The following is a 10,782-nucleotide window of genomic DNA, read 5'->3' as shown; positions in this document are numbered from 1 at the left end:
TAATTTAATTAAAAATTGACCACTTGATTTGATATATACATTTATTTGATCACTTTTAATTCATATTTTTACTTATTTGCAGTTCACCCAAATAGTAATGTTTTATACAAATGTAATATAAAATATGTATAATAATTATACAATAATTAAAATGGTTTACAAAATAAATGTATTGTATATATTATTTTTTTAAATTATAAAAACATTTTATTTTAATTTCCAAAATTGAAAATGTAATGTAAAAGTAGTTAGTTGTAGATTTTTGATAATTAAAAAAAATGTATGACCCAACTCTAGTCCTCTATAAAAATACCAGCTCTCATCACAACTGTTATAATACTGTAAAAAGCTAAAAACATAAATGTTTTAGTACAGTTACGAGGTAGGATTTGCACATTGCTAATAAGCTTAATCTGACAGTAATGTGAGGGTTAGATACATTAATTTGATCTATAAATCAATGTTAAACTTCAATTAATTAAAATACACATTAACACCTCAGTTTGCAGACTTTGCACCACTGACTTTGCTTGCAGTAAAAAACCCAACAAATATAGCATATATGTGATTATAGATGTCTGCTGGTAAGATTTCTGTCTCTTTTGGATTGTATTTCAGTCCACCATCCACACACATGTAGGTTTTGGCCACAGTTGCGAGAGCGACTTCTCTGGACGGATGACGTCGGCTGTCAGAGATGGATCTATTGGATGAGGAGACAGCAAGGAAGTGCGGGCAGCAAGGAGACCCATTCGCACACAGCTGTCTGTGTCCATCCCTTGTAGGATCCCAACCATCATTGCTCCCGCAAAACTAGATGAGATAGGGACTAATGTGAAACAGTTGTATTAATTGCGCAGGGTGTTAAATACTTATAAAAACATACCTGTCACCAGCTCCAGACACATTTACTGTTTCTTTAGAGCTCACAGCCAGCGCAGGATAATGAACAGCACACAGTCGTCCCTTCTGGTATAAAAAGGCATAAATAATGTGCAATATTTTAATTTTACAGTAAAATGGTTTAAAAGACACAAAGTCAGCATGAAATGGAAGCTGCTCACATCTTTTCCTCCCTGATTTGACATATCTGAGTTAAACAGCTTCTCGAACAAGAAACAAAAATGTAGGGCGGGACTTGATTTTCTGATCAGGAATTGGTTAACATGCGCTGTAAGCTGTTGACCAATCACAGAAGACTGTGATGCCTGACCAATTAGAACAGAGTAGAAAGGAGGGGTTTAGAGAATCCTTTATGGTAGTGTGGTTTTCAAACCTGTCCTGGAGGCACCCCAAGTCCTGCACATATTGTATGTCTCTCTTATCAGATATACCCAATTTAGTTCTTGCCGTCTCTACTAATGAGCTGATTAGGTGAATCTGGTGTGAAAAATGAGGGAGACACAAAATGTGCAGGGCGGGGATGCCTCCGGGACAGGTTTGAAAACCACTGCTTTATCGAACCGACACTGAGAAAAAAGGTGATGCTGCAATGTATATTATGGGAAAATGAAGTGTTTTTTGACCTTGCATGTACGTAAACCTATTGTAGAAGACAAACTTTGGAGCTTTTGAAATAGAATAGGGGCACTATAATAATACTTACTTAATTGTCTTTAAAGGTCATTTGTTATGTAGACAGTGGTATACATACATGTTTAGCAACACAACATACACACACAATAACACACATTTTATAATAAGCCATTTAAAAACATGATAGCAGCAGGTATAAAGTAATTCTTACATCTATTTCACACACTGATCAGGCATAACATTATGACAGGTGAAGTGAATAAAAAAACGATTATCTCTTCATCACAGCACCTGTTAGTGGGTAGGATATATTAGGCAGGAAGTGAACATTTTCCTCAAAGTTGACGTGTTAGAAGCAGGAATAATGGACAAACGAAACGATTTAAGCGAGTTTAAAGGGTTACTTCAGTGATTAGCATATGGCTTTGTATCAGTAGAAACCCTGGAGAATATTCAAATTATTGTGCTTTCCCCTCTCATATCTCCCTGAGACGAGAGATTTATGCATTTTATTTCTGGAAAAATTCCTCCTATGATGCAAAATGACGATTTTTGCATCATAGGAGGAATGTTTGCCCAGAGGCTAAAGACTACAGCCAGCAGAGGGAGCCATTTCCGCATGTTTTTAATCCGGCATTGGGGGATGGGAGATTACACTCAGCTTGCAGGGAGAGCTCAGCTTGCAGACAGGATCATTTAAACGGAGCTATGGTAAGCAATGTAAGTCTTTTAACTTCTCAAATTCATTTCTATGAAAGTTAAGCTTGCAAAGGCATGAACTCAAACGCGCCAGACTGAACTCGCGTTGTGAATGTATGCCGCGAATGTAGTCGCGATTACCTCAGCTCTCATCACTCCTGCAGTTAGTGCTCAGTGCTGTGAGACTCGCGCGGTGACTCACTCATTATATTGAACAGACACGTTCAGTTTTTAATTGTAGTGTCTTCTCTAACTCAGTCACAGTAATGAAGTTGTTGGCGTTGGGAATGGCCTCACAGGGCAGCGAAGCATTCTGGGAATTGTAGTCTTTTATCCCCATGGGAAAAAAATACATTTTCTGTCTTTTCTCAGTCTAGAAGACACCAAATTCAAAAATAATTTCACATTTCTACTGCATTGATGACCCAGTTTAAATACAGATTCATCTTCCCAGCGCTGAAGTACCCCTTTAACAAGAGCCAAATTGTGATGGCTAGATGACTGGGTCAGAGCATCTGCAAAACTGCAGCTCTTGTGGGGTGTTCCCGGTCTGGAGTGGTCAGTTTATATGAAAAGTGGTCCAAGGAAGGAACAGTGGTGAACTGGTGACAGGGTCATGGGCGGCCAAGGCTCACTGATGCACGTTTGGAGCGAAGGCTGGCCCGTGTTGTCCAATCAAACAGATGAGCTACTGTAGATCAAATTGCTCAAGAAGTTAATGTCGGTTCTGATAGAAAGTGTCAGAATGCACAGTGCATCGCAGTTTGTTACATATGGGGCTGCATAGACGCAGACCAGTCAGGGTGCCCATGCTGACCCCTGTCCACCGCCGAAAGCACCAACAATGGGCACATGAGCATCAGAACTGGACCACGGAGTAATGGAAGAAGGTGGCCTGGTCTGATGAATCACATTTTCTTGTGCGTCACTCACCTGGGGAACACATGGCACCAGGATGCACTATGTGAAGAAGTTAAGAAAAACAAGTCCGATCCATGGAGGCCCCACCTTGCAACTTACAAGACTTAGAGGATCCGTGGTGCAAGATACCACCGCACACCTTCAGGGGTCTAGTGCAGTCCATGCCTCCATGTGTCAGGGCTGTTTTTCCAGCAAAAGGGGGACCAATACAATATTAGGCCATAATCATATGCCTGATTGGTGTATACACAAGGGAGTTTAAAGGGGTGATGAATTAGAGAAATCAACTTTCTCTTGAGCTTTTGATATATAATAGGTCATGGTAATATAAGAATAGCCTGTAAGTTTCAGAGCTGAAAACGTCCTTGTTAGTCAAAGAAAAGCTTTTATAGACACCAGGCCCAGAAAACGATTGTGCCGCATCTATACATCATCGCACGTCGCACCGCATCAGCTTCCTTCGGATCCTAATATTAGGAATGTGTGGTTGAACTTTATTTTTAATGAAGTTCTAGATGACATGGGGAAGACAATGGTGTTCACTTAATTTTACTGTGGGATCGTTTGTAAACAAATCTCATCAGGTTGAGCTGGATTTGTAGATATATTGAGATTAAAACACAATGCTGTTTCTTCTATATTGGATCCACCAGGAATGTTGCCACACACTTATGTGAGTAAAACGTGTTTTTTATATGTATTGCATTGTTATAGATCGTTTTGCTTATGTGTACGTGTCTAACACAACATACCTTTAGCACGCTGGACTCAGACATGTATGGGCCAGGGCTCACAAAGCCCAACGTCCCGGGGCTGTGTGTTTTCCAGACGGGTTACCAAAACGTAAGCCGTTGGCAGGCCGATGAATCTCATAATATTCCTTTCTGGTTCTGTGCTGGGCACTCTCTCTTGACTTGACATTTCGATCGTGTGGGCTATGTAATACAACAATAATAGTCCAATCAACCGCGGGTGGATGAGAAATAAATCATTGTGTTTGTTTGATAAAGACGTTTACGAGCCCTCTGATCGAAAGAATCATTCCGGTTGCCGCTTTCAAATCAATACCTCTCTCATTGTGAACTGACGGGGACATAGGTATGACGGGAGCTGAAGCTCATTAAATATGCAAATCGTATCCAATCCTAGCTGTGGGCATTTACTTCCAAGTCTCCAGTGCGTCACGCCCATCAAAACAGCCTCAAAACAGAAACTAGCCTATTACTTATTAGTAATGATGTTTTTGAATGTAAAAAACACACAAACGTCATTAGTTGACCTCAGACAACAGTATACATTGTTTTTAAAGCCAGTTCATGACACCTTTAAATCTCCATTAAAAGATCCATTAATTAGAAGCATTAATATTTAAAAATGTATATTAAAAAGTAAAAAAGTAACACACCATTGAATAAAATGATCTACCACTGGATCATGACTACCATCGGACTCAGTGAGAAGAGATACAATCACCCAAAGCCCATCATACCCGTTTTTGCTTTCGTGGTTGCAAATTTACATTTCCCGCTTCATGTTCTCCACACACCAGCACACCTAGCGAGCCTAAAGTGACCACCACACAATGTAAATGGTCCAGCAGAGGGCGGCAGAGACCCGGTACACAGCCTAATACATCCTCAAGCGATCTGGGCAACTCTGAAACAAAATTATGCTTTGATTACTACTTAAGTAGCTCTGCCACTTCATGTCCAGTAGTCAACTATGTGCTTATTTTAGGTTGTTGCTAACTACATTACCTGTAGGAGTGGGCAGATCTAGTGTATGATTCATGGTGCAGAGCTCAGCCAGGTTGGGGGAGGTGTAGGACAGGGCTTTCCAGCTCTCTGACAGGAAGGGCTTACAGGCCTTATCTGCATCCGTGGGCTCATACCACACTGCAGCAAAAGAAGAAAACAAATATATATGCACATAAAAACTATGAGGTTGACGCTCGGAATCAGTATTAGATAAGTGAGGTTTACCTGGAACTGCATGTTTTTGGGCGATACAGCACACGTAATCAACGGTCGAAACTGGTATGTTGCCATCAAGAACTACAAGAGATGCCGACGCAAGTTGATCCTCAAACTGAGATACCTGAAGATAAAAAAAAAAAGATTAATGCTATCAAAATAGGTGTCAGCCCCAGTGTTGATGCATTTCCTTTTTTGTTTTATGGATTGATTTGCTACTTGCTAGTTGGTTGCAGTTGTTATTAGGAGGTGGGACAGTCTTATTCTAAAGAGTCTCTGATTGGACAAGTGCAAGATGAGTCATCAATATATTTTTCCTGTTTACCTGGAATAAATGCCAACATTTTAAATGCGTTTTTGACAGCGTTTCGTTGTGAATTAGCGTGTGGGTGGTGTCCAAGCTAACAACTGCACTACAAGCCACGAAGTTACACTTTTGTGATTGTACAATATCAATCAAAATATGTAGGGTCAGTAAGATCTTTTTTTTTTCATCAAAAGTGACAAAGATATAGTTACAAAAGATTTCTATTTCAAACAAATGCTGTTTTTTTAAACTTTATATTCTTCAAAGAATCCTAAAAACAAAATGTATCACGGTTTCCACAAAAACGCACAGCTGTTTTCAACACTGATCATAATGTGAAGAAATGTGTCATGAGTAATTCAGCATATGAGAATGATTTCTGAGGGATCATGACATTGAAGATTGGAGTAATTATGCTGAAAATGTTTTGCATCACAGGAAAATATTACATTTTAACATAAAGTACATTAAAATATTTCACAAAAAATATGTTTTTACGCTATTTTTGATGCAGCCTTGGTGATGTGTAATTCTTTCGAAAACATCTCACAACCCCAAAACTTTTTAACAGTAGTGTACTTTTGGAATACACGTACATACTGCTCTTGTATTTGCTGATGGATGTCCATGTCGCCCAATCCCAGGCTCAACTCTCCAGACTCAGTTATGACAGCACAATACGTCGCAGTCCTTTGGTCCTGTAATCTGGCAATTGCACTTGTATCCTGATGAGCAAAATCCAAAAAACTACAGCGAAATTTTGCCTACAAGAACAATAAAATGCAAAGTAGTATAAATATAACTCACCATGTGTTTACAATAGTTTAATACAGCGTCGCTATGAGAGTCTTTGCCGAGGGCAGAGATGAAGAGAGGTTTGCATCCTAATCGGCTTAAACAATCTACAAGATATACAGGGAAAATCAAAAACCGAGGAATTGTGCATATTCATTCATTATAATATAGGAATAACATAACATACCAGCAATATTTCTGCCCACTCCTCCAAATGACTGGCACACACTTCCTGGATTTGTCTGACCAAACTGAATTAAACACAAATATTTAACTGCATACTGTCATAAACTTGTAATTTACGCTCCTATAGCTTGTTATTACACTTACCACCATTTTCTTAGTTGTTCCTTTAGCGATGAAATCAACGTTTATTCCACCGATAACAATCTGAGGGAAATTAAGTGTTAAGTGTACTTTGAATGAGCTTTTCTGTTTAGATTTTTTTGTATTTCTATTTAGCTTTAATTTATTTTTATTTCAGTTGTAGTCATCATAGCACTTCAAGCTAAACTTACTTATTTAGGTTAAGTTTTTTTTTTTTTTTAAAGTTTAAATGTTTAATCTAATACTTACATATCTCATTTAAACTTTATTTAAGGATTATTTTAAAATCAGTTTAGTTAAAGCGGTGGTTGAAATCCCCTAACAAAGAGCTTCAAGAGCTTGCTAGAAGCTCTGATAAATTCATAAATTCAAACAGGCAATAAAAATATTCAGGCTTTTATGTTATTTAGCCTTTTAAACCCCGGAGTCAGACAATGATGGAAAGACTCAAGACAAAGTGACAACATGTAGAATGCAACAAGATGTTCCTGAATGGTTAGTTGATGAATTTAATGTATGCTAATGTTAGCATATTCTGTCATGATAATCTCACTCCCTTTGTTGTGTGTTCCTGGGGGCAGGGTTTATGTAAATGTCAGGGTTAGTGATGTCACTAACCCAGGAGGAAGCTTGTGTAGTCTCTACCAGCCATTCGTTGTAGTCCTTAAAAAGCAATTTCTTTAAATGAAAATATGTCCTTTTGCTTTGAACTTTGAGCATCGTAACTGTGCAGATATTGTTTATGCTCAAACAGCAACTTTACACACTAGCTAAACTTTAAAAAGGGAAATCATAATCAACCACCCCCAATTTTTTATTTATTTAGTATTAGTATTTCCATAAAAGCTTACAGTTTTGGAGTCCATTTTCTGGTCCTTTGAATTCTGGGTCTTAATGTCTCCTCTGAAGTTCCCTCCACTTTTTTCTGTGTGTTTAGAAAGGGCACATGCAATCCGACTGCCCACCCTGGCATTGTTATGGATGAGTCCTATATCTGAAAATGAATGAACTTCAGGAAAATACGACGACTTATTGTGCATACAACTTACACTACAACCACACACAATGTAATAAGTACATAAATATGAAATATCAGTGTTTAGGAAAAATTAAATCATGAAACCAACATGCAAAACTATGTATTGTATTTTAAATGGATACTGGCTTTCAAGGACTTCCCTTTAGTCAGCTCACTGACTCGCTGAAGGATAAAAGGAGTGACATCTCTTCCTGTGACACCTTTTGAGCTTCAAATATACAAAGAAAGTGTCAGAAGTCTTTATAATTTTATGTGGCAACTGGTACTGTCCAGGCATTATTTTTCTCTACCCAGCCTCAGTCACAGCTGTTTGTATGGCGTGTTCTATCTGTTGTCCCGCGGCTGCATGTTCTTCTGGGATGGGAACGGCCAACAGAATACCACTTTGCAGCCCCAGAGATAGTGTGCTTGCTGTTGAGAAAATAGAGAGTTTAAGAGCCCTTCATGAATGACTAAGCAAACAGGATGAGTTACATTAGAGAAACATTATCTATGATCTCCGTTTTAACCAGCGCTTTCAATTAAAATCACTACAGCTTTCAGTAACTGTGTAATATTGACATTTACTCAAATGTAGGTGCGGTAAAAGCTTAAACACTCAGACTTGCCAATAAGATCTGCTGCTTCTTGAGGACTGGAGACATGGTAAGGAGAAGTAAATCCACTTTGCTGAGTGAAGAAAGCCGGGAAGCTTTTTGAATCTCCATATGTGGCCACACACACACCCTGAGTTTCCTGTAAATAAAGGCATTGATCTGTGAATTAGAACTTAAGTATATGAAATCAAAACTGACCACATTTACTAGAGTTATTAAAATGTGTCTATTATTATAATAATTTTTTTTTCATTTCATGGTAAAAAATGTATTAAAATAAAAATAAAAGCTAACATGGAGAATGAGTAACATTTACATAAACTACCAATACTGTGTTTTTACTGTCCATAAACCACTAGAACAATGTTATCTATTTTGTTAACTTGTGTGCTTACATTATCTCAAATGTTTCCAAGAATGTTTAAATCCAGAGAAATAAGACATTTTAACCAGTACACAGACCTTGTCTGTGCGTCACCTATCAATGACATCATACCCACATTTACCCTGGATATTATTTTGTAGAAACCATGGAAACACTTTAATATATTATGTGTTTTATTAGATATGGTGAGCAAATGTTTGGATGCATTAATCAATAGAAAACAAATTATTGTTATAAAGCTCAACACAGTTAGTCTTATTGTTTAAATCTTGTTTTCTTGATTTACCATGTTTTACCTTGCCTAATATCAAGTGACCTCTAGCAGTGAAAAATGACATAGTGGCTTTAAGTCAGTGTTAGATGATGGAAAAGACAAAAAAAAAAATGTTTACATGAAATCTTGAAAAAAATGGGGACTTTTGAGCATTTACCAAGAGCTCAAGAGTGCGACCGATATCTAGGATGGATTTCACCCCAGCAGACACAACAGCAATAGGTGTTCGACCCAGTTCGGTGAGGTCTGCACTCACATCCAAGGCTGCAAGTGATAATATATAGGTCATTGAATATAGGCAGTGTACATTATGTGCAATGTGCATATTTCGCATTGAAATTGTTAAACAAACGTACAGTTTTCTCCATCTCTATGTACTCCTCCAATGCCTCCAGTTACAAAGACAGGAATCCCAGCTTTGTGAGCCGCAATCATTGTGCCGGAGACAGTGGTGCCACCCGACAGACCCTGCATTATAAAAAAAAACAGACATTTTACATAGAAATGTGTATTCACATTGATACAAATAAAAGTTTTCCTTTATTCCTTTCCTTTATTCCTTATTTTCTTAATTATCACCTTGCTGATGACATAAGGAAGGTCTCTTCTAGAAACTTTTAGTGCTGTTTTACTCTGTGCTAGGAAGTCCAGTTCATCAGAAGAAAGACCCACGTGAATCCTTCCCTCCAGAATCCCAATGGTTGCTGGGATTGCACCTTCACGCCTCACAATAGCTTCCACTTCCTTTGCTGTGCTGAAATACAGAGAAAATGCAGCCGATTGGCCTATACCGCATCCAGATATGGATCAGAAGTTTTAGAGAACCGATTCAAAAATTGTGCAAAAATACAACAGAACAGTATACTGTATTTAAATATAAAGGGGCATGTGACAACCCTGACTTGAATGATGTGAGGGTAAGTATGTGAATACTTATTCAGAATAGGTATTTGAAAGCACTAAGAGATTTATCTTCTTCATTTTTTTTTACCTCAGATTGTAGGGATAAGGCATTCCATGTGTAATAATCGTGCTTTCCAGAGCCACAACTGGCCTGTGATCTGCTAAAGCCTCTTTCACATTAGGATGGATGGTAAACAGGCTATCTGTATGGAGAAATAGGGAACAGTTCACCCAATCAATACTATATCAGTATGGCAACCCAAGACTGTTAGCAAGTTTGATCTGGTTCGAGACAAATGTTTTTAATTGACCATACAGTAAGTGTTCTTCCGTAACATTAATAGAATGTTCGTTCAAAGTTTAATCATGTTAAATAAAATAAAAACATTTAAAAATATATAAATTATTCATTGATATATCTGGTGGTGCATTAGTCTTAAAGGTGAATTGCAGTTACATGAAATTGGGGGTTTTCTCTGACTAAATATCTTTAATGATACTTTACCTTTTTTGCAATGACTGCTGGATGAAGTTGTAATGCAACGTCTAAGAAAAGCAGATAACATCCACATCTTCAAAACAGGAGCTTCAGGTCACCAAAACTCGCGAAAACAACAAAAACACCATCAAACCACCGACTGCTGGAGAGTTTCCAAAATATTCAAAGGGAAAATTTTGTCATGCTCTGTTTGTTTGAGACAAGCGACGTGCTGTTATATGACAGTAACAATCTTGCACAAGTTTAGAAAAAAAAATCAAATAATTAAATAATCAGCATACGGGTCCTTGCGTCAACCATTCAGAACTTCTTCGTTCAGTAAAGGGTGATTGATAAAAGACCGTTCGCTCATTAAAACGCTTCTCACGCGCTACTCACTAGAAGTGACTTCAGTCGGCTTAAATCAATCCAGATCTTTATTTTGGATAATAATTTCTCGATTTAGACTCTTTGCAGCATTCTTCTCGGCTCGACTCCACTAGGATGAACTTTGATCTGGTTGGGTCTGTTTACTACCCGAGAATACCA

At 37.9% G+C, this 10,782-nt stretch overlaps 1 protein-coding gene across 1 annotated transcript; it reads right to left on the bottom strand.

The window, feature by feature from the left end:
• Positions 1–22: 22 nt before the first annotated feature.
• zgc:136858 (uncharacterized protein LOC678543 homolog) lies at positions 23–10,554 on the bottom strand. The gene is made up of 19 exons (XM_067436589.1): positions 10,536–10,554; positions 10,261–10,341; positions 9,844–9,958; positions 9,432–9,606; positions 9,209–9,320; positions 9,010–9,116; positions 8,206–8,332; positions 7,888–8,008; positions 7,720–7,805; positions 7,410–7,552; positions 6,562–6,621; positions 6,419–6,482; positions 6,244–6,338; positions 6,033–6,161; positions 5,139–5,253; positions 4,914–5,051; positions 4,646–4,812; positions 887–969; positions 23–813 (listed from the first exon to the last, which is right to left on the bottom strand). Exons 1-19 carry the CDS (start codon positions 10,552–10,554, stop codon positions 615–617), a joined length of 2,136 nt encoding a protein of 711 aa, XP_067292690.1. The 3' UTR covers positions 23–614.
• Between the last annotated feature and the right edge of the window lie 228 nt (positions 10,555–10,782).

The sequence above is a fragment of the Pseudorasbora parva genome, chromosome 25 (assembly GCF_024679245.1).
Source record: "Pseudorasbora parva isolate DD20220531a chromosome 25, ASM2467924v1, whole genome shotgun sequence".
NCBI classification, from domain to species: Eukaryota; Metazoa; Chordata; class Actinopteri; order Cypriniformes; family Gobionidae; genus Pseudorasbora; species Pseudorasbora parva.
The sequence above is the reverse complement of the archived record's forward strand: the minus strand, read 5'-3'. Positions and strand labels throughout refer to the sequence as shown.